The 16,847-nt window shown below is 66.3% G+C and overlaps 8 protein-coding genes across 8 annotated transcripts; 5 read left to right on the forward strand and 3 right to left on the reverse strand.

Moving 5' to 3' along the window:
* Window positions 1-131: 131 nt before the first annotated feature.
* MICPUN_59762 (predicted protein) lies at window positions 132-935 on the forward strand (the record flags this gene model as incomplete). The annotated part of the gene is made up of 1 exon (XM_002503394.1): window positions 132-935. The coding sequence occupies one exon, from the start codon at window positions 132-134 to the stop codon at window positions 933-935; it is 804 nt and encodes a 267-aa protein (XP_002503440.1).
* A 162-nt stretch (window positions 936-1,097) lies between these two features.
* On the forward strand, window positions 1,098-3,593 carry MICPUN_59763 (predicted protein; the record flags this gene model as incomplete). Its single annotated transcript, XM_002503395.1, has 1 exon — window positions 1,098-3,593. The coding sequence occupies one exon, from the start codon at window positions 1,098-1,100 to the stop codon at window positions 3,591-3,593; it is 2,496 nt and encodes an 831-aa protein (XP_002503441.1).
* Window positions 3,594-3,886: 293 nt separating this feature from the next.
* MICPUN_59764 (predicted protein) lies at window positions 3,887-4,254 on the reverse strand (the record flags this gene model as incomplete). The annotated part of the gene is made up of 2 exons (XM_002503752.1): window positions 3,887-4,031; window positions 4,166-4,254. The coding sequence occupies 2 exons, from the start codon at window positions 4,252-4,254 to the stop codon at window positions 3,887-3,889; spliced, it is 234 nt and encodes a 77-aa protein (XP_002503798.1).
* A 198-nt stretch (window positions 4,255-4,452) lies between these two features.
* MICPUN_59765 (predicted protein) lies at window positions 4,453-8,011 on the reverse strand (the record flags this gene model as incomplete). The annotated part of the gene is made up of 2 exons (XM_002503753.1): window positions 4,453-4,771; window positions 4,908-8,011. The coding sequence occupies 2 exons, from the start codon at window positions 8,009-8,011 to the stop codon at window positions 4,453-4,455; spliced, it is 3,423 nt and encodes a 1,140-aa protein (XP_002503799.1).
* Window positions 8,012-8,550: 539 nt separating this feature from the next.
* Window positions 8,551-9,791, forward strand: MICPUN_108538 (predicted protein). The gene has a single exon (XM_002503396.1). It carries the CDS (start codon window positions 8,584-8,586, stop codon window positions 9,739-9,741), a length of 1,158 nt encoding a protein of 385 aa, XP_002503442.1. The 5' UTR covers window positions 8,551-8,583; the 3' UTR covers window positions 9,742-9,791.
* A 586-nt stretch (window positions 9,792-10,377) lies between these two features.
* On the forward strand, window positions 10,378-11,487 carry MICPUN_59767 (predicted protein; the record flags this gene model as incomplete). The annotated part of the gene is made up of 1 exon (XM_002503397.1): window positions 10,378-11,487. The coding sequence occupies exon 1, from the start codon at window positions 10,420-10,422 to the stop codon at window positions 11,485-11,487; it is 1,068 nt and encodes a 355-aa protein (XP_002503443.1). The 5' UTR covers window positions 10,378-10,419.
* Window positions 11,488-11,522: 35 nt separating this feature from the next.
* MICPUN_59768 (predicted protein) lies at window positions 11,523-14,407 on the reverse strand (the record flags this gene model as incomplete). Its single annotated transcript, XM_002503754.1, has 1 exon — window positions 11,523-14,407. The coding sequence occupies one exon, from the start codon at window positions 14,405-14,407 to the stop codon at window positions 11,561-11,563; it is 2,847 nt and encodes a 948-aa protein (XP_002503800.1). The 3' UTR covers window positions 11,523-11,560.
* A 368-nt stretch (window positions 14,408-14,775) lies between these two features.
* On the forward strand, window positions 14,776-16,843 carry MICPUN_59769 (predicted protein; the record flags this gene model as incomplete). Its single annotated transcript, XM_002503398.1, has 3 exons — window positions 14,776-15,195; window positions 15,307-15,454; window positions 15,570-16,843. The coding sequence occupies 3 exons, from the start codon at window positions 14,776-14,778 to the stop codon at window positions 16,841-16,843; spliced, it is 1,842 nt and encodes a 613-aa protein (XP_002503444.1).
* Between the last annotated feature and the right edge of the window lie 4 nt (window positions 16,844-16,847).

The raw sequence follows: 16,847 nt of genomic DNA on the forward strand, positions 1-16,847 counted from the left end.
TCGGTGAGCGCGACCTCGACGTCGAGCGCAGGTTGCTTTGAGGCGCGAGCGACGGTCCCGCCGAGGTTTTGCCAACTCGGATAGAACAGTTTGGCAGATAGAGGGTACGAAGGACACTTTGCGGGTGCGTCATGCTGTGCGGGCAGGCGCGCGCGCTGGTCCCGCGGTCTCTACCGCGGGGTGGAGGAGACATCGCGGAGACATCGAGGGCGGGAAGCAGCGCGAGGGCACTGCCCGTCGTCGCCAAGAGAAGCGCCAAGAAGCGTCAGGCGCGTAAACTCGAAAAGAGGGACGACGCGAGGACCATGGAGAAGCTCGCGGAGGAACGCGCCGCGCGTCTGGCCGCCGCCGAGAAGTACCGCCCCCCGCCGCCCCCGCCGCCCACCGACCCGAACGACGCGAAGGACCGGATAGCGCGGCGCGAACGCGACTTTCAGGCGGCGTTGGCGCGCGTCGGCGAGGCTAAGGCGGCGGCGAGGGAGAGCGAGGATTGGGATCCCTCCCGAGGGTACAAGCCGTTCGACGATGTCCAGGACGCCGTGTACGACCTGGCGCTCGCCAAGACGGCGGTGTACGAATCGCACCTGGAGCTGGCCCTGTCGCTGCTCACCGTCGCCAAGGGGGATGAACCGTCGAGCCTCGATAGGTTCGATTGGGTGTACGAGCGAGGCGTATCGGATGGCAACGTTCGGTGCCTGTCGTTCATGCTCGCGGCGATGACCAAGGCCAACGTCGTGTCGGGCGTCTGCGAGGTGCTGTGGGTGGCGAACGAGTGCGGAGTGACCGGGGCGGTGGATCCAAAGGCGATGAAGGGGGCGCTGGGGATGTTGGCGGACTTGGAGGAGATGGGCCTGCTGGACGGTACGGACGTGGACGCCTACAACCAAACCAAGGAAGTTTTGGCCGAGGAGGAAAGCGCACAGGCGGTTAGTTAGGATTTGGCTGAAAACAGCCGTAAGGTATATGACCACCTCCTACGTAACTGAAATCGCATACGATGAAAATACGAATTAGACTGGATCGCAAAAAGCGCATCGGATGCGGAAAAGCGCAAGGGGGTTCTTCGCAGCCGCCACCACATTCGCACGACGCGAGCCATGCAACCCGCCATGCTCGTCGCGCTTCACCGCGGCGCGTTCGCCATCTCCTCGCCAAGCCATCGCGTTCGCCCCTCGGCGCGCGCGTCCGCGCGCGGGGCGACCATCACGCGCGCGGCGGGCGGCTTTCGGGTCATCGAGTACGGCGACGGCACCACGCCGGAATCCCGCGGAGAGTCTCGGCGCCGCGACGACGGCTTCGACGACCGCGGAGAATACGACCGCGCCCGCCCGCGCGGAGGCCGCGGAGGCCGCGGAGGCCGCGCGTTCGGCGGCAGAGGACGCGGCCCGCCCCGCCGCGACCGATACGACGACGACGACGAGGAGGATGATTGGAACGAGCGCCGGGACCGCGGCGGCCGGGGCTCGCTTCGCCAGAAGGGACGCGGCGGGCGCGGCATCGACGCCCAGCGAGGGTTCGGCGGCGACCGCGACGGAGGGAACTGGGGCGAGCGCGTTCGTCGCGACGATCGGGGATACGACGGCCGCTACGAGGAGCCGAGGCGGTACGACCGAGCCCCGCCCCGACGCGACTACGACCGCGGCGGTTATTCATTTCCCGACGATGCGTCGTCGCCTCGCGCGCCGGGCTACGGCGGCGAACGCGGTTCTTACGGCGGCGGCCGCGAACGCGGTTCCTACGGGGGCGGCCGCGAACGCGGTTCCTACGGCGGCGGCCGCGAACGCGGTTCCTACGGCATGACCGCCTTGCCCGACTCGGACTTTGTCACCATCCAGAGCATGGGCCAAGAGGGCAGGGTCATCGGCAAGGGCGGCGCCATGGTGAACGAGCTTCAGCAGCGATTCGGGTGCCGGGTCAACGTTCGAAGGGACCTGGGCGTCATCGAGGTGAGCGGCGGGGACGTGGCCGCCGCGGAGGATGAGATCCGGGGCATCGTCGATCGCGGAGTGCAGTCCGATCTCCAGCGGGACACCGGCGGGGGAAAACCTCCGCTTTCGCGCGAGCTCGATCGAAGCCGGGGCGCTCGCGACGGAGGTTACGCCCCCCCGCCCGACGCCGCCGCCGCCGACGACGACGATGGCTTCTGGAACGACGACGACGACGACGACGATTGGGTCCTCGAGGGGCTCGAGGATGAGCTCAACGACGCGGCGCAGTGGTCGCAAGGCAAAGGCGCCAAGGGTAGGTACGTCCCTACGCAGATGTCCAAGTACGTCGACGACGATTTCGAGCCGATGGTGTACACCCGGGAGCCGGACGACGAGGACGAGTATAACTTCTTCTCGGGCGCGAGGTTCGCGCAGCTGGGCGCCTCCGACGGCGTCACCGAGGCGCTCAAGGAGATGGGCATCGAGCGACCCTCGCACATACAGAGCCTGAGCTACAGGGCGCTGACGGAGGAGGACTCGAACGATCACGTCTTACTCGCCGACCAGGCGGGCTCCGGGAAGACTCTGGCGTACCTTCTCCCCCTCCTGCAGCGACTCGCCGAGACGGAACGCACCGAAGGGAGGGCCAAGCCCACGCGCCCGAGGATGCTCGTGCTCGTCCCGACGTCGGAGCTCGCGGTGCAGGTGCTCGGCGTCATCCGCACGCTGTCCAGGGGCGGCCTCAGGTGTCGCAGCCTGGCGGTGACGGGGGGTGACAAAAACTCGAGGACGCAGATCGAGACCATCCGCGAGGGCTGCGACGTGGTGGTCGGGACCCCGGGGCGGGTCGGTTGGCTCGTTCAGCAGAAAAAGCTGGACCCTGGCGACCTGCAGGCGGTGGTCATGGACGAGTGCGACGTTTTACTGGGCGATTCGTTCGAGTTTGCCGAGCAGGTTGCGCCGCTCCGCGACGCGGTGCCTAACGCCACTCGGTTCGTCCTCGTCACCGCCACCATCCCGGAGGATGTCCTGAAACAGCTGCGGGCGTTCTTCGACGGGGCGTTGAGGGTGGTGCAAGGGCCGGGGCTGCACCGGCCCGCCGCGGGACTGCTGGAGAGGCTGGTGGATTGCTCGGGAGGTGACGTGGTGGACGATCAGAGCGGGTTTTGGCGCAAGTTTGCCGCGCTCGAGCAGCTTCTCGCCGCCGAGAAGGAAAAGGGAACGGACGGGCGATCGAAGCGCATGCTGCTCTTCTGCAACAAGATCGAGACGTGCAGGAAGATCGAGAACCTCCTGATTCGCGCGGACAAGGACGGACAGGATCTCGTGCCCCTCCCGTACCACGCCGCGCTCACCCCGGACCGGCGCAAGAGCTCGCTGGAGGAGTTTTTGAAGCCGCATAAGCGGGGAGACGCGCCCAAGATGCTGGTGTGCACCGACCGCGCGAGCCGCGGCCTGGACGCCGCCGGCGTGACGCACGTCGTCCTCTTCGACTTCCCGAGGGATCCGTCGGAGTACGTGCGCAGGGTGGGGCGGACCGCGCGAGGGGCGCTGGGGAAAGGGGAGGTTTCGGTGCTGGTGCTGGGAAGGCAGGTTCGGCTGGCTCGCGAGATCATGCGAAGGAACACGAGAGGGGACCCGGTCGAGTCCACGCCGCAGTACTGAGGAGGAGACGAGTTCGTATCGAGTCTTGGTTTGTAAAGGAGCGCGTTGTTTCGTATTGATGAACGGCGTCTACGGGCTTAGGTCGGGCGACGCGTGCACTGGATTCGCCATTCACAGATGTTTTCACGCGTTCCTGCCTGCGGCATCGAATACATCTTGTGTGAGTTCAAACACACACACATGATGCGCTTGGGACGCGTGAAAACATCTGTGCAATGTAGAGAGGAAGTTCTGGTGAATAATCCAGTGGACACGCCGCCCCGGCCGAGACCCCTATGCCGTGCGCCGCCCCCTCACTTCTTCTTTGTCCACATCCAGATTGGGTTCCTGCACCCCTTCCTGCAGACGGGCATGCAGTTGCACACGGGCAGGTACGCGAGGTTGTTGTAAACGGCGTCACCCTTGCCCTCGTTGCGGTTCTTGCGGCAGTGATACTCCCTGCAATGGTGGACGGTGCGGGGTGCGGGCGATGAGCGCGTCAGATGCGCGTCGGGAGGTCGGAAGTCCGAGGGGCGCTGATTGTTCGTTCCGAGGTGACAAGATCGCGCGTGGAGGGTTCGCGGGCGACGCACCAGAAGTTCTCCTGGATCTCCTCCTCGGCGGCCGCCTCCCAGATGGTGGGGCCGATCACCTCCTCGTCATCGTCGTCGAGCATGTTCATTTCGAGCGTCTCACGCGAAGCGCGGGTGGGTTGTGAGCCCGGGACGAGGCCGCCAGCCAACGAGGCGGGCGTTTTTTTCGTGCATCCCGAGGATTTTTTGTCCGGTCAGCTTCCCGCATCTCAAGACCATCTTTCTTCGCGGCTCCGAGACGGGAAACGGACGGACATGCGCGTCGATGCGACACACTCCGTTTTGGCTCAGCACCCGGTACACGCGATGAACGCGGGGGTTCCCCCCAAGGCCAGGCTGAAGGCGATGCTCAAGCGTTCAAACTCTCCGGTTCGCGAGAAGGACCGCGAGGAGGGCGAGAATCGACTCCCCAGCGTGCCCGACACCGCCGACGCGGTTTGGAGGCCGAACACGAAGGATGAGGTGGGAAGGGCGAGGTTGACCCTGCTGAGGTGGGGAGAGACTGGGAAGCGGAAGCGGAGGGAACCGGCTTCGGCCAGAGCGATGCGAGGCGAACTGAGGGTATCCATTCCGTTCAATCCGATGAGCGCCACGCCCATAACCATCCTCTCGCGCGCGTGACATGGACATCATAGATAGTCGACTGCTGTATTTTCAACACTACCTTGAAGGTATTTTGCAAAAAAAGATGTTATCTCTGATCAGCGCGGCTGACTGATCCGGGGCGCGGGGCGCGACTCACTCCCCTCCCGCTATGCGTAATTCTCGAGCGTGCGCCTCGAGCGACTCCACGCTCGCCGTGCTCAGCGGCATCTCGCTGCTCGCCTGGCTGGGGTTCTTCGAGTCGTTGTCGTCGATGCCCTCCGTCAGCGTCGCATCCGCGCCGGACATGCCCTCCGTCCCCTCGCGGATGGGCATGTACGACACGTTCTCCACCCTCTGGAACGTCACGAGCGGCTCCCAGGCGGACAGATCCACGCCGATCCGCTCGAAACTCGGGCGTTCGTGCGGATCCGCGTGCCAGCACCGCGTGGCGAGCTGAACCAACGGCCAAAACGCATTCTCCGCAAACTTTGGCCGGAGGTCGTGCTTGACGACGGCGGCGACGACGTCCACGGCGTCGATACCCGAAAACGGCGTCTCGCCCTGCGCCGCAATCTCCCACAGTAACACCCCGAACGAGTAAACGTCCGTGGCCCGGGACATGAACTTGTCGTTCAGCAGCTCCGGCGCCATGTGCGACACCGTGCCGTTCATGATGTCCAGGGGCACGCGGGCGGCACCGGGCGGGATCCGTCTGGCAATGCCGAAATCGCCGATCTTCGCGCTCCACCTGCAGTTGGTCTCGCCGCTGGGGTGCAGCAAGACGTTGGACGCCTTCAGGTCGTTGTGCACGACGCCGATGGAGTGCAGGTACTTCATTCCCTCCACCACCTGCTTCAGCACGCACAGCTGCGCCGCGGACGACCTGACCTGCTTGGTAGCCGCGACGAGCTCGGGCTGGCGAAGGATATCGCGGAGAGAACCGCCGATGCAAAACTCGGTGATGATGTACGTTTTCCAGCGCGACGTCTTGCCGAGTAACGGCTCGTGCTCCGCCTCGCCGTCTTCCCGTATGGTGGCACCCTCGGCGATGTCCGCCGGGTCGGTCGACGGGCCGGTGTGATCCATGATGTGCGACACCACGTTCCTGTGGGTGCACAACTTTGAAATCTCAACCTCGCGCGTCGCCGACCTCCCCATCCCCCTCAGCTTGTCTCGCGCCCTATCGCCCGGGGTCCGCTCGTCGCGACTGGTGACGAGATCGCGGGAGAACTTGAGAGACGTCGGGGTCTCGCCCTCGGGGAGCGAGTAGGTCATCTGCTTGATGGCGACGGCGATTGATAACCCGTCGTTGTTGAACGCGCCTCTGTACACCTTGGCAAAGCCACCCTCGGCGAAGGGCATATCGTCCAGATAGAGCACGCCCGGCACGTTCTTCTTGTCCACCGCGCGACCCGTGCGTCGTCGCATCGCGGAACCGTCCCCGCCCGCGGAGGTTTCCCGCCTCTCCTTCCTCTCCATTCGCTGAACGTAGTTGGACCTGGGCATCACCACGGGTTCCGACTCCTCCCCAGACTCAGAGTCCAGCGAGCTACGTCGTCGCCCGTTCGAGTCCACCTGGCTGGGCCTGGCGACGCGATCGGGGGAACGCGGCCTGGCTCGCCCGTTCCAGGCGTGGTCGTCTTGCACCGTGAGACCCTGGCACGCGACAACCTTGAAAGCGTGACCGCCCGTTCCGTTGGGCACCGTCATCGAATCCGCGCGTTGCACCAGACCGAAGGAGTTCTGCCTCGCGGCGAGCGCCTCTTTCAGGGATTCGATCGACCCGGAGGAGCCGTGCGAGACGATGGATTTGCCGCTGCTCCGTTTCACCGGCGGCTGACCGGCGCGGGGCATCATCCCGCTCCACGGATCGGGCCCCCGCCACTCGCCGCTTCGCCTCCCGTAACCGTCGAAGCTGTTCCGTCTAGGCTCGTCGATGCTCGCCCTTCTCGACGACGGGGTATCGCCGCGGCCGGATTTTTGCATCTTCTCCAGCGCCGACTCGTTGAGGTGCAGACCCTGCGGGTCCAAGTCCCCTTTCTTTCCAGACCCGAAGAAGCCCCAACCCGAGCTCTTGCCGAAGAACCACGTGAGCTTCTTCTTCTTCTTCTCCTTCTTCTTCTTCTTCAGCCCGTCCTTCTTGGCGGGGGAGTCGACGACCCACCCCTCCAGATCTTCGAGCGGGACCCCCATCTCGTCCATGTCCGCCCTGCTCTTCGACCTGGTCTCCGAGACGCTCCTCTCGTCCGTGCCCGGGGTCGAGGCATCGCCGCGCGCCGCCGTCACCGCCGCCGCGTCGCCGCCAAAGTCAACCTTCTCGGTCCCTCTTTCGGTCCCTCCTTCGGTCCCTCTTTCTCGGTCCCTCCTTCGGTCCGCGTCCACCTTCTTGTCGGTGAACCAGATGCCGTCCGCGCTCGAATCCTCCCGCGCCGAACGCCGGCCGGATTGCGCCGATTCGCCGCCGCCCGGCGGCTCGCCGCTCACCGCGCCCGCCCCATCCCCCGATCCGTCACTGTCTCCGCCGCCGTCGATGAGCCGCCCGAGCTCGTCCATCAAGGTCACCTCCGCCTTGAACTCCGTCAACTCCTCCGTCGTGTGGTCGACGTCGTCAAAGGCGGAGTTGCCGTGTGTGCACAGCTGCGACACCGTGGTGGTGCGGGTAGCGGACTTGGCGCGCAAGGCGAGCACGCTCTTCCCCGCCGTCGCATTGTCCCCGTCGTCGGAGCCAGTTCCGGCGGTTCCGGTGGTTCCGGTCGTCGACGGCGCGGGCTCCGCCTCGGACGTCGTGCCCATCGTCCTCGAGTCTGATGCGCTCCCGATGGCGCTTCCCTGAGCGACGCCCCCGGCCGCCGTGAACTTCGGAACCGGGATGGCGACAGCCGCGCCGGGCTTGAACTTGTGGCACTTGATCTCCATGGTCTTGCCCGACGCGGCGCCGTACCCGCGCGGGATGTCGATGATGATGGTGTCTCGCATGGGATCGAAGTCGTACGGGATGACGGTCTCTAGCGGCATGCCCTCGCGCTCGGTATCCCGTTCCATCGCGCCACGGTCGCGCGGGAGCGCCTGCGCGATGACCTCCTCGAGGTTGTCCAACTGATGCACGGAGTCATAGTCATGCCTGTAGAAGCCCAGGCCCGGGTCGCGGCCTTCGTCGAACCTGTCATGGAACTCGTCCGCGCTCATCGGCTTACCCAGATCCATCGGGTCATCCTCCTCCATCATGATGTTGTTCATCTCGCCCGAGCCTCGGGAACCCATCGCCCCGCGCCCGGAAATAAAAAACCGACGAAGCCTGCAGCACGCAGGGGTTCGGATCTGCGGGTGCGGGTTTCTCCCGTCCGACTACCTCGAACGCGCGCGGTGGGACCGATCCTTCCCTTAGTCCTGGATCGGAAGCGACCGGCCTCCGCGTCGCCCGCGCCCGCGCGTCTCCCTCTGCGCGAACCCGCGTCCTCCTTGTTCCCGCAGGGTTCGGATGAGAATTTTACATCGGTCGTCACCTTCGGCGATCGACAAAACAGGCCCGTAACAAGAAGGGATCCGGCGATGTGTCATATGTCGAACGCCCGAAAATTGCCGTAGGCACCCGAGTGAGGTGAAAGTTCCTACGCGTCATCATTTGCAAAATTGCAATTCGAATCGTTACCGGAAACCATAGAAATTTCCAAAATTTCCGGAGCGCTCCTGAAAATCCCGAGGACCAAACGAGAGCGCTGACGGTTCAGACGGTTGGGCACCCCGCCCGCGTCAAAGACAGCGCGGAAGGTTCAAAAAGGGCCGATCACCGCTTCTCGTCGCACGGCTCGGTGCACCGAGCCAAAGACGCGCCCATGAGCTCCTCGGAGACGCCCGAGCTCATCCTACACAGGTGGCCCGGACGATGGAACCTCCCTTCCCTCTCCCCCGAGTGCATCGCGGTGGAGACCTACCTGCGTCTGGCGGGCCTCCGCTTCGCCGTCGAGGATTGCCGCACGCACTACGCCTCCCCGTCCGGCGCGCTCCCCGCGCTCGACCAGAACCTCGACGTCGTCGGCGGCGCCGTCCCGGGCGACACCAACAGGGATCCCACCGGCGCCCTCGCGAGGCACCGCATCGTCGAGCACCTCAGGCGCAAGGTACGCGACGTCGACGCCCACCTCGGTCCCGACGATCGTGCCCAACTCGCGGCGTACGTCGCCCTCGTCGAGCACAAGCTCGCGACCACCACCGCGTGGTACCAGTGGATCGATAAGGACCGGTTCGCGAAACACACCAGGCTAGCGTACGGCGCAGCCTTTCCCGCTCCGCTGTCGCACGTCCTACCCTGGATGTGGCGCAGGACACAGCTGGCGGGTGCCTCGGCGGTCGAATCGAACGACGATCGGGTGAGGGACGGCTTGAGAGACGCGTACGCGTCGCTCGCCGCCAAGCTGGCGTCGACGGGCGGTCCGTACCTGCTGGGCGCCAAGCCGACGAGCGTCGACGCCCTATTGTTCGCGCACCTCGCGTACCACGCGAGGGCGCCGTGCATGGACGTGGCGCGGGGGATCATGAAGGATTTCCCGGCGCTAATCAAGTACGTCGAAGCCGTGGAGCGATCCACGTTTCCGACGCCGGATGGAGGTAACCCCGGCCGAGGCGGGTCAGCGCCGGGGGCGTTGGACTCGTCGTCGTGGAGGGAACCGCCGAGCGCCAACGTACGGGGACGTCGCAACTGGTGGGGGCGTCGCGAGAGCGGTTTCGGCGGCGACGGGGAGGAGAAGCCGCTGAGCGCGAAGGAGCGAAGGTTCAGGCGGCGGAGTCGATGGTCCGTGCTCGTCGCCGTCGGCGCGATCGCGACGTACCTGTTCGCCGGGGATGTGGTGACGATCGCGATGGAGGGGATCGAACAGGGAGATGAACCGTCACCGGGGGACGACGACGACGACGACGACGACGACGACGACGGGGTGGAGCCGAACCACGACGAAGACGACGACGAGGGATCGGAGGAGGTTCTCGAGGAGTGAGTGAGGTTTGTCGAGCGTTTGGATCTTGATCACCGCCGGCGTCGTGTCTCATCGCCGTTCTTCGCACGTGTTCGACGTGACCTCGTGCGTGCCGTCGAGCTTTTGCCACACCTTCGCCGCGCACACGGTCGTCTCGGACCCCCTCACGGCTTGGTACTTCACGTGCACCATCAGTCCTGCGTCGACAAGGGAGGGAAGGATTTTCAGAGTCGGCATCCCGGGCGCGCGTCGGGTGTTGATCGGGCCGTGGCGACGACTGACCTGCGACGACCTGCGTGCGGGCCTCCAGCACGTCTCCGAGCTCGTACACCCCCTCGCGCTCGTCCCTCGCTCGGTTCAGCGCGTCCAGCGCCGCGAGGGCGTGCGCCCTGTACAGCGGCAGGTGGGACTCCTCCACCGGGGCGCTCACCCCGCCCGGCATCGAGCTCGGGGGCACCTCCTCCAGCGTTCGTTCCGTCGTGAACGCGGGGTCGGCGCGGGTATCGAGGGGCAGCGATGCGCACAGGAACGCCAGGAGGACGCCCGCGCGGATTCCGGCGGTCATGCCACTCGCGCGGCTTCGTTGTGCGGCACGAACGAGCAGACTGCACGTCAGCATAAAACTCTCAGTCGCTTTCGTTTCAAAGTCAAACGGAGTCGGCGCAGGGCGACGGGGACCGACGCCGACGGATCGGGCCCATGGACGAACGCGCGAGCAGGCGCGTGACGACGCTCGCCTCGCACCTCGCGGGCCACCGCGACGTGCGCCTCAATCCGACCGCGGGATCCGGCTCGTTCGGTCGGTCCTGGGGACGAAAGCGCGGTGCCGACGCGGTCCTCGGATCGGTCCAGCTCGCGCCGGACGTGGCGGAGGCGGTGCGACGTCGTGGACCGGTGGTGGCGCTCGAGTCCACGATCATCTCGCACGGCATGCCCTATCCCGATAACCTCTCCATGGCGCGCGAGGTGGAGGCCATCGTCCGCGCGAACGGCGCCACGCCCGCGACCATCGCCATCGTCGACGGCGTGCCCCGCGTCGGACTCACCGACGACCAGCTCGCGCGTCTCGCGAAGCTCGGACCGTCCGCGCTCAAGGTGTCCCGCCGCGACGTCGCGTCGTGCATCGCGAGGGGCGCCACGGGCGCCACCACCGTCAGCGCCACCATGCTCCTCGCGCACAGGGCGGGCGTCGAGATCTTCGTCACCGGCGGCGTCGGCGGCGTCCATCGCGACGGCCAAAACACCATGGACGTCTCCGCCGACCTCACCGAACTCGGCAAAACCCCCGTCTGCGTGGTGTGCGCCGGGGCCAAGTCCGTGCTCGACATCCCGCGGACGCTGGAGTACCTCGAGACGCAGGGCGCGTGCGTTTTGGGCTACGGCGTGGACGAGTTTCCGGCGTTTTTCACGAGAAAGTCGGGATGCGCCGCGCCGGGTCGGGTGGACACTGCGCGCGAGGCGGCCGCGGTGGTCAAAGCCGGGCGTCGACTGGGATTGGGCGGTACGGTGCTCGCGGTGCCCATCCCGGCGGAGCACGAGGCGGACGGCGCAACGTCCGAGCGGGCGATCGAGCGGGCGCTGGCGGAGGCGAAAGAGGCGGGAATCTCGGGGAACGCGTCCACGCCGTTTTTGCTCAAGCGGATCCGCGAGCTGACCGGAGGTAAGAGCCTGGAGAGTAACGTGGCGCTGGTCAAGAACAACGCGCGGGTGGGGGCGAGGGTGGCGGTGGAGCTGGCGGGTCTCGACGCCAGGAACGAGGACAGGTAAGATTAGGTGGACGGCGGGGGTATCATTCTTGTTTTGCGGAATGAATTTTTCGTGCGTATTCGTTGCGCTCGCGTCACGCGGGCACCTCGCTCTCCTTAGCCTCGGACTTGTCCCCGATCGCCTCGACCGGCTCGACAACCTCTGGGAGCAAAATGTCGATCGTCTCCTCGCCGTCCTTCTCGGTTTCGCCCGGATTGTTCGACGCCTCCGCCTCCTTCAGCGCCGCCTCGTCCCCGCCGGCAATTTTCGGCTTGTGCTTCGGCGGCGGCGGCGCGGGCTTGATCGCCGGCTCCATCCCCAGCACCGCGCGAATCTCGTCGCCCGTCAGCGTCTCCTGCCTGAGCATCTCCGCGGAGAGCGTGTGCAGGTCCGCGGTGTGTTTCGTCAGCAGCTTGGTCACCCTCGCGTGAGAATCGCGAAGGAGCTGAACCACCTCCTTGTCCACCAGCGCCTCCGTCGCTCTGCGACCCCCTTTGCTCATGGAGTCCACGTGGACGGGTCCCACGAGCGACGACAGACCAACCTCGCCGACCATGTACGTCGCCAGCCTGGTGGCCTGCTGCAGGTCGGACAGCGCGCCGGTGGTCACCTCGTCCTTCCCGAAGATCAACTCCTCGGCCACCCTGCCGCCCATGCATACGTCGAGCCTGGCGAGAAGCTGCTTTCGGGTGATGGACGTCTCGTCCTTATCGGGGAGCTGGGTGACCATGCCGAGCGCGCTTCCGCGCGGAACGATCGTGGCCTTGTGCACGGGCATCGCGCCCGGGGTTCGCAGGGCGACGATGGCGTGTCCAGCCTCGTGGTACGCGGTGAGTCTCTTGGACTCCTCGGTGAGGACGGCGGACTTTCGCTCGACGCCCATGACGATCCTATCCTTGGCCCAGTCGAGAAGCTCGGACGTGATCGTCGTCTCCCCCGTCACCGCCGCCTGGACGCACGCCATGTTCACGAGGTTGAACAGCTCGGCGCCGCTGAAACCGGACGTGCCGCGCGCCAGGGATTCCACGTCGACGTCCGCCTCGACGGGTTTATCGGAGAGGTAATGCGCGAGAATCTCTCGTCTGCCGCCGATGTCGGGGTTCGGGACGTGAATCAGCCTGTCGAACCGCCCCGGGCGCGTCAACGCCGGGTCGAGTTGTTCCGGGATGTTCGTCGCGGCGATGACGATGATGCCCTCGTTCTGCTCGAACCCGTCCATCTCGGTCAGGAGCTGGTTCAGCGTCTTCCGACTCTGCGTCTCAAACGCCTTCCGGCTCGTGCCCACCGCGTCAATCTCGTCGATGAAGACGATGCACGGGGTCTTCTTCTTGGCGGCGCTGAACAGCTGCCTCACGCGCTTGCTGCCCACGCCCACGAACATCTCCTCGAACTCGCTGCCCGCGCGGTAAAAGAAGGGCACGCCGGCTTCGCCCGCTACGGCCCTGGCGAGCAAAGTCTTCCCGGTGCCCGGGGGACCCGACAGCAGGACACCCTTGGGAAGCTTACCCCCCAGCCTGGTGAACAGGTCGGGGTTTTTGAGGTACTCGACAATCTCCTGGAGCTCCTGCTTCGCCTCGTCGCACCCCTTGACGTCGTTGAACGTCTTGACGGACTTTTCGCTCAGCGCCTCCTTGTTGTACTCCTTGGGGTCGAACGAGGACTCCTTCTTCTGCGCCGCCGGGAGCGAAGGCTTGGCGTCGCCCGGTAACAAGCCGCCCTGCCTGTTCGCCGTCTGCGAGGACGTCATCAAGGAGGTGGACGCACCCTTGCTGGCGGACACCTTGCCGGCGTACTGCCTCACCGCGCCCATGCCTCCCCACGCGCAGAGCCCCAGCGTGCAGTAAAACAAAAAGTTTACCAATCCGTTGTCGCCCGCCTTCGCCCCGGCGCCGCGCGCGACACCCCCCGCGCCGTCGGAGATGACCACGTGCAGCGGCGCCGCGGCCGATCGACCCGCGGGGAGCTTGGCCACCTCGGGTTTGCCCTTGCTTCGGACGCTCAAGTCTCTTAGAAAAATCGGGAGTTCGGATTTGTCCGCCGCGGCGGTGGCCACCGACTCCATCACGCGCTCGACAGCCTCGTCGCCGCTGAGGCGCAGGTTCTTGTCCTTCATCACCTCGACGCTCATCATGGATATCTGCGACTTGGGCGGCATCTGGACGTCGAACTGCTCGAGCTTGCCCAGCTTGGCCATCGAGTTGAGGTACGCCACCACGGAGCCGGGCCCCGACGCGAAGTCGCGCTCCTCGAACCGCTTGATGACGTCGTCGTACCGCTTGGACGCGTACAGCTCCCGCATCAGCGTGTCCTGCTTGACGAAGTTGCCCGGGGACGCGTCCGCGGCCTCGTAGAGCTGGTCGACGTGTCGCGCCTGCGCGTTTGCGGGGATGGACGTGAACCAGTCGCGGACACCCTTGGGCACCAGCTTGGCGAAGGGGTTGGGAGACCCCGCGTTTGAAGCGTCGGAGTCCTTTCCCTCGGCATCGGACGCGTTCTTCTTCTCCGACGACGTCTTGTTTCGCGACGGGGTCTCCTCGCCGGACGCCGAACCCGAGGCGTCCGGCGCCGCGGTTTCCTCGGCGTCGCCGGTTTTCTCGTCTTCGTCGCCCGGGTTCTCAGATCGCGCGTCTCGCGCGGGTGCGTCCGCGTCGACAGCCTCGGACTCGCTCGCGAGGCCGAGCGGGTCGAAGTCGCCGATCGCGGCGGCTGATTCCGCCTCGATGTCCTTGTCCTTGCCCGCGCGGACCCTCGCGAGCCGCCTGCCGCGGCCGGTCGTCGACGGCGCCTTGGTCGAACCTAGGCCTCGGCGGATCTGGCCCGGACGAGCGTGAAACATCGCCGCGGGGGACGAGGCCGCGCGCGCGGCCGGCGCGCGCCGCGAGGACGGCGCGGGTACACCGCGCGTGGCGGCGAGCGTGTCCACCACCGTAGCCGCGCTCATGTTGTCTGCGCGGGTCCTTCAGCGGAGCGAGCTACCGAGGGGACAATCCTAGCCGCTCGCTCGAAAAACAAAAAGTCACGCTGAGATCTTGGCGCAGCTTTCTTGGCGCTCCCCACCTGCAAAATCTCCGGCCGGACACTGGTCCTTCGGAAGCCGAACCGCCGAAAACGCCTCGACGCACCGCACGAACCCACCGCACGTGGCGCGAGACGAAGGCGGCGGAGCCGATATTGCGCCCCACCGCTCCCTCCCGACGCGTGTCTCGCATCGATCAACCCCTCCGCGAGCGTCGATATCCTCCGACCGACATGCCCAAGCACGGCGCCGGCAAGCGAGTGTCGTTCTCCGAGGAGACCCGCGCGGCCCCGATGGCGCATGAGAGCGAGACGGGCGTCAGCACCAGACCGGAGCGTTACGGCGCCAGCATCGTCGACGAGCGCCGCGATGCGCTCAGAGACAAACTCAAGTACTTCGAGAGCAAGATCGACGCCTCCGATCCGGCGCAGGTGGCGGCGCTGGAGGAGATGCGCGAGCAGACCGCGGAGGTTGAGCGCATCTCCGGGGTGTGGCACACCAGGGGACTGCCCGGGGTGACCAGGGAGTGGAACGATCCGTTCTACTGCCCCAAGCAGATCGCGCCGCCGTCGTCGCAGGAGACGTTGATGGAATACAAGCGGATGAAGCTCGAGGAGGCGAAGTTCAGGGCGGAAGGCCCGTACTTCAGCAAAGGCAAGCTGCCCCCGCCGCCGGCGTTGCAGGGACTCGAAGAGGAGGAGAAACCGAAGCCCGTGCGGTGACGCGAGCGGAAGGACTTGAGGTCAACCGACCGCCGATCGCGAAAATCGAGGAGACAACGAGGGAGCCCGAGAATTCTATCGCGCCCCCCGGGCCAAAGCCAGAGCCGAGGGCGCGAAGGAGGAGGTATCTTCGTCGCCATGATGAAACTCTCGTTCGGTATGAAGGCCAAGCGGCAGAAGTTCGCCACGCAGCTGGCGGACGACGAAGAGGACGAAGAGGAGAAGGAGCTAAAGCGGCTCAAGTCCGAACGTATGACTTGAATTGATCACAAGAGTAAATCGACGGCTCTCAGATCCGTCGAACACCGTCCAAACCCTCGCCCCGATCACCGTCACTGACACTCATCTCGCATCTGATGAAACAGCGGTCAAGGAACCGGAGGATCCGGAGGTGAAGCGCGCCGCGGACAAGCTCGCCGCATTCGTGGCGGCGAGGGGACGCGCGGCCGAAGAAGGGGCGCGCGCCAAAAATCCCGGCGGCGACACCCCCTTCAGGTTCCTCCACGATAAGACGTGCAACGACTACAGGTACTACGAATCAAAGATCGCGGAAGCGGTGGGCGGGGAGAAATCGGGAGCGGGCGCGTCCACCGCGCCCGCTCCCGCTCAACCCGCCGCGCCCGCGGCGATGACCCCGCCCGCCGGGATCCCTCCTCCTCCGCCACCCGACGACGCAATCGCCTCGCAGCCGAGACGGAGGAGCCGGTGGGGGATGGCCCCGGGGGAACAAAATCCCCCCGAAGCGCCCGCCCAACGGCCAAACTCGGGCTGGGACGCCGGTCCCGCGCCCCAGAGACAAACACCCGGCGCAGCCCCGGACTCTGAGCGAACGGCGGCGGCTTCGGGCGTCGTCGGCGGGGCGCCCATCGCGTCGTCGAATGCCACTACATCTTCGCCGGACCGACCCCGTCCGCGCCGCGACGAGCGCAGGTTCTACCACGACCCGCGCGCGCAGGGACCCGCGGGGATCACCGCCGCGTCCAGGTCCGGGTTCGCCGACGGCACCCCCGACGGCACCCCCGACGGCACCCCTACACCCGGCGCACAGCTGTCGGGCGGAGTGGTCGGGTTCGACAAGGACGCCGCGGCGCGGGACCCGCTGCGGGCGATGGAGTTCTTCGCGCAGCGCGCGGCGAGGGAGGAGAAGTGGCGCGAGGACAAGCGCGCCGAGCGCGAGCGCGTCGAGCGCCAACGGTCGGAGCGCAAGGGTTTCAGCGACCCCATTCCCGGCGCACAGCTGGACGGATCGACGCCGGCTGAGGCGGAGGCGCGGCGAATGGGGGTCAACAGGCCGATCCGTCACGAGGAGATCGACGCCAAGTACGACGCGTTGGGCAGGCGGGGGCATCACATGGATCAGTTCGTGCCCGAGCACGAGCGCGTGCGGATGATGGCGGCGGCGGGGGATCCGGCGGCACAGGCTGCGCAGGCGAAGCAGGCCATCGAGGCGAGGCTCAACGGCGGCGGAGGTGGGGGCGGGTTGGGGTATAATCCCCTCGAGCGCAAGGGCCTGGGAGCCTCGGATCCCACCGCGCCTTCGTCGCAGGACGACATTTACGAGCAGTATAAGAAGCGAATGTCCACGGGATACAGGTACAGGCCGAACCCGCTGGGTAACCCGCGCAAGCAGTACTACTAGCTAG

Source organism: Micromonas commoda, chromosome 7 (genome assembly GCF_000090985.2).
Source record: "Micromonas commoda chromosome 7, complete sequence".
NCBI classification, from domain to species: domain Eukaryota; kingdom Viridiplantae; phylum Chlorophyta; class Mamiellophyceae; order Mamiellales; family Mamiellaceae; genus Micromonas; species Micromonas commoda.

Bases quoted from the DNA above. Each gene is read 5' to 3' on its own strand.
- MICPUN_108538 (XM_002503396.1), top strand. From the start codon at position 8,584: ATGAGCTCCTCGGAGACGCCCGAGCTCATCCTACACAGGTGGCCCGGA.